The following is a 4,643-nucleotide window of genomic DNA, read 5'->3' on the forward strand; positions in this document are numbered from 1 at the left end:
GCACCGCGGATAGGTAAGGATAGGAGATACTGGACAAGAGGCTGTTTTCATCGCCATATCGGCAATAGTATTTGAATAGGCATTGAACTTCCCATCCAACCCCGTTCTTCTCTAAGTCAGGCGTTATGGGTGGTGAATATGCGAGCGCACGCTCGTCGCAGGCGTTACCTAACGGCACCTAACAATTTTCTGTTATTTTTATGAATGAACCCGAAGCAAAACCGAAGGCGATCGGGTAACGGTTTCAATCTGTCAAAAGCACGTTGTTGTGTTGTGATTTGCTGCCGCTCGGATGGTGTGCAATTGACGCGGTTTTACGGGTTTTACACATTAGATCTGGGACCGCGTTTTGTTTTGACTGTGCCGCTTCCGAAGGAATAGTAAAAAAAATACCCATTTGTGCCGATTTCGATCCACGAAATGAAGGATAATACGCCACCGAGACCGGCTTTCGACGAGGATGACGAACTCATCTACGTCGGGGATGCTGACGAGGTGTTGAATCAGTGGGAAGAGGAACTGAATGGTAAGCGTGACCTTGAGTCATTGATAAACATTAAGGTAAGGAGACCGGACCTGCAATTCTGTCCTGTACTTCATTTAAATGAATAAAATGTCACTGATTTCTAAAAAAATATCTATGTTAATTTGCAGCTAACAGATTTCAATTTTTTTTGTCAATATGCTCGTACACATATCTAGATTCTGAGAATTGCCAACGGATCTCGGGAATGTTCCTGAGGCCGGAATCATTAATTCGCAGATTCCTGATGATTACAGATATAAATAAATAAATGAAAAATACTCTAACTTTAGGAATCATCAGAATCCTTGAGCTTGCTTGATTCGACCTAAACTGTAAGGTTATTGGAATTTTTAACAAGTTGCAATTATTTTCGTTTTGCACCTTTGCTTTTTGGCTCTGCACTTTAAGGCATACTTTCTTATGTAGAACTACGAACATTATCGAAAATGTGAAATTTTGTCCCACTCTGTAGCAAAACCCATCTGGTTACTTTATCTTTGGGGCATAACGAATTTGGTCACTTTATATTAAGGGTTACATTCAATATTACAGATGAGGACAATGAAGACGAGCTTCTGGAAGAAGATGAGGCTGCTGGTTTCGCTGACGGGGAGGATGACATGGATGATGTATACATTCCGGAGCGAGACGACGCACTGGTTACGTTCACCAAACACACCGGTCCGGTATTTTGCGGTACTCTGCATCCCACCGAAGATCTTGCTGTAACCGGTGGAGAAGATGACAAAGCCTATGTGTGGAACACCAAGACAGGCGAAAGCGTTTTCGAAGTTACAGGGCACACCGATTCAGTTATTGCCTGTGAGTTCAGCTATGACGGACTGTATGTTGCCACTGGGGATATGGCTGGACAGATTCAGGTTTTCAAAACCACACAGGAGTACAAGAAGGTGTGGGACTTTGCTATGGGTGACATGTGCTGGATGAAATGGCACTTTGGAGCACACGTTCTAATGGCTGGTTCTGATACGGGAGAGATCTATGTGTGGAGGATACCTTCCGGAGATTGCAAGGTACTGCAAGGATTTGGAGAGAAGTGTGAAGTGGCGAGGCTTTCCCACGACGGAAAGCGAATTGCAGCGGGTTATGGAAATGGTGCATTTAAAATATGGGACATTAAAACGAATGCTCCTATATTGGATGTTGTGCCAAATGAGGCGACAACTCACACCAGCAATATCACGTGCATGTCACTCGATCGCGACAGCCAGTTAATTTTAACCGGAAGCGAAGAAGGTAAAGCCGTAATAATGGGACCGGCGGGTCCAGTTGGAGTCTTGCTGCCAGATGGTGGCCCAGTAGAAGCTGTTGTGATCGACCATCCTGAATTTGAATTGAAGGTAGCAGCCACCGGAACATTGAATGGAAAAGTAACTATTTGGGACGTGGCTAGGCAAACAGCCCGAGTCGAGTGCGAAGATCCTCACAAATGTGGTGTAACAAAGTAAGAACTTCTATTGTTCTAGTCGTAGAAACTGGAATTTATGACCTTTCTTTTTTATTGTAGGCTTCTTTGGGGCAAAGACTGCACCCTGATTGGTGGAACACTGGGCGGAGTGATCAAAGTATGGGATCTGCGAAGCGGTGCACTGAAGTTTGATCTTCTCGGCCATAGGAACGATGTTCAAGACATTGCGTACGATAAGCAGAAAAATATTATCCTCTCAACATCCGAGGATGCGACTGCTAAAATTTTTCAACTTCCGTGAGCTGCAAAGCTTGTAAGTTACGCAGAAAAGTGTTTTGTACATTTCCCAAAAATCAATGTTAATAATAACTGTATATCAAAAATTGTAGAATCTAATGTTCATGGAAAGAATTCAAAAGAACTGAAGCAAACTGTTAACATTTTCGGAACGAGGACAATTTTGACGTTCAGCTCATTCGCCTAAATTGGCTATAACACTAAGGGCATTAGGGGACGGACCTGGTGTAGTGGTTAGAACACTCGCCTCTCACGCCGAGGACCTGGGATCGAATCCCATCCCCGACATAGTCACTTATGACGTAAAAAGTTATAGTGACGACTTCCTTCGGAAGGGAAGTAAAGCCGTTGGTCCCGAGATGAACTAGCCCAGGGCTAAAAATCTCGTTAATAAAGTCAAACCAACCAACTAAGGGCATTACTAAGCCGGCATAGGTAGCCTATTGGCAATCGTTTCTGCTTCCCAAGAAGGTCGTGGGTGCAATCCCAGGCCCCGTCCTTTGCTTATATTTGTAACGTTTTTTCTAATAGCTATATTTCTCTATTGTATTGAATAAATCGAGCGCTTACCAAAGTGGTATCCTTACGGTCGAATACATCACCCATCACTAACAAAACATCACGTACTATCAAGGTAGCTGTACGAATTTCAGGAGTTGCTCAGATGGTCATGTAACAATGGCTATTGTATGGTTATAATAACCATTGTTGTACATAAGGACGTGGCCGGCGCCGTCCATCTAGAAATATTAAGAGTAGAGTGATTGTTTAGTTGAGATGGTAAAAAGCTAAAATCCAAACTCCTTTTAAGTGATTCTTTGTGCAATGTCTCTTTTCTGATTGATCACGGTTTAGAAACTACGACTTCATCAGTTGATCGTTGATCATTTTGATCGTTTACAACTTTTAAAATGAGGATAATTGCAAACTTTCTGTACCACATCTATTATATCCACCCATGCAATCCGCCAGTAGGGGAACCTGGTCCAATAAGGACGCTGTTCTAATTCGGACCATCAAGCATTTCTCAATACTTATGCTACTGTGAAGATCGTGTGTACCGTTTTTCTACCCATCTTCCGGCTTGAATCTAACACAATAAATTTGACGCCTTTCAGTATTTTCGTTTGATTTTTATATTAGTTTGTTGTTTTGGAAAAATTGTCTTTTCTTAGTTTCTTCAACTAGCAAATAAATTTAGCTTTTGAATTCATTTAAGTGAATGTGATTAGTGGTGTAAAAGGAAAATGTGTGACATTGTGCCTTCCGTGCTGTAATCAAAGATGAGTTTCGGCCGTTGGGATAAGGATGACGAGAAGATTACGGATGTTGCAGGCAATTTGGTGAGTTTGTTCCATTTTACCATGGCAAAAGATATGCGGGCGGTTTTTCCGCGTTTTTTTTTATTACGGTATGCATTTGCATGGTCGGAATTAATTTTATTCAGTGTTTCGGCCGGACGGTTGGAAAAAAAATCGGCTGAGAGTCATTCGATTGTGTTGCTTGCTCCTACGGGAGGGCAAGAGCTGGAATCGTGATCAATCGTGTTCGCTTTTTTTTTTGCGTTGTACGGATACGGAAAAGTATCGCGAGGTGCGTAGTAGTGTCATTCGATTGTGTTGCTTGCTCCTATGGATCAATGCACAAGTTCATTATTTGACGTTTGAGCGGTGCCGTGTTATTTATGTCACCATGGAACTAGTGAATTCGGCACCGCTTAAACGTCAAATTAGTGAACTCGTGCATCGGTCCATAAGGGCGAGAAACGTAATCAATGATGAATCAGTCGCTTGTCCCATGTGTAGTAACTTTTTTTTTTGACAGCTGCTCGTTTCTTGTGATTTAGATACAATTTTATTTTTTGCATGCTTCCGATGACCCTGGAGGGATTGGTTCTGCTTTTTACCGAGCAGAATGTCACAACTGTCGAACGCGCGATCATTCCTTTTTTTTCACGGGAAAGAATATTGTTCATCCTGTAAATAAAGAATTGTTTCTCTCTTTTGATTGCCGACATTCAAAAGATTAAATTTAAAACAAATAAACATCAAATACTCTGTGTCTATCGCCAGCTTTTCAGGCGAATCCTGACTAAATACCTTTCCCAATCCCCCAACTCCGTAGCACTTATGAGGGTGTCGCTAAGTCGGTGGCCTCTCATTAAGTAAGTGCTACATCAACATTTCCTCCCCCTATCCCAAGTTACGGTAAAGATGGGCGTGGCCGGGAATAGCAATATTCATGGTTTTGGTATTCTTGTCTAAGATTGGATCAAGGAATACTCCCCATCCTTGTTCTTGAAAGCAGTCTGAATGAGATTATCAAAAAGAAACATGAATGTTACTAGTATCCAATCTACGAAGTATACCGTAACTACGCTAACGCTAACGC

General features: G+C 42.2%; 1 protein-coding gene across 1 annotated transcript; it reads left to right on the forward strand.

Moving 5' to 3' along the window:
• The first annotated feature begins 245 nt into the window (after nt 1-245).
• LOC5563826 (angio-associated migratory cell protein) lies at nt 246-2,340 on the forward strand. Its single transcript, XM_021851010.1, has 3 exons — nt 246-526; nt 1,079-1,991; nt 2,055-2,340. The coding sequence occupies exons 1-3, from the start codon at nt 421-423 to the stop codon at nt 2,254-2,256; spliced, it is 1,221 nt and encodes a 406-aa protein (XP_021706702.1). The 5' UTR covers nt 246-420; the 3' UTR covers nt 2,257-2,340.
• Nucleotides 2,341-4,643: the final 2,303 nt, after the last annotated feature.

This window comes from Aedes aegypti, chromosome 3, assembly GCF_002204515.2.
Source record: "Aedes aegypti strain LVP_AGWG chromosome 3, AaegL5.0 Primary Assembly, whole genome shotgun sequence".
NCBI classification, from domain to species: Eukaryota; Metazoa; Arthropoda; class Insecta; order Diptera; family Culicidae; genus Aedes; species Aedes aegypti.

Bases quoted from the DNA above. Each gene is read 5' to 3' on its own strand.
- LOC5563826 (XM_021851010.1), top strand. From the start codon at position 421: ATGAAGGATAATACGCCACCGAGACCGGCTTTCGACGAGGATGACGAA. The intron at 527-1,078 runs GTAAGCGTGACC...TCAATATTACAG, and splicing joins GTGGGAAGAGGAACTGAATG to ATGAGGACAATGAAGACGAG. The intron at 1,992-2,054 runs GTAAGAACTTCT...TTTTTATTGTAG, and splicing joins CACAAATGTGGTGTAACAAA to GCTTCTTTGGGGCAAAGACT.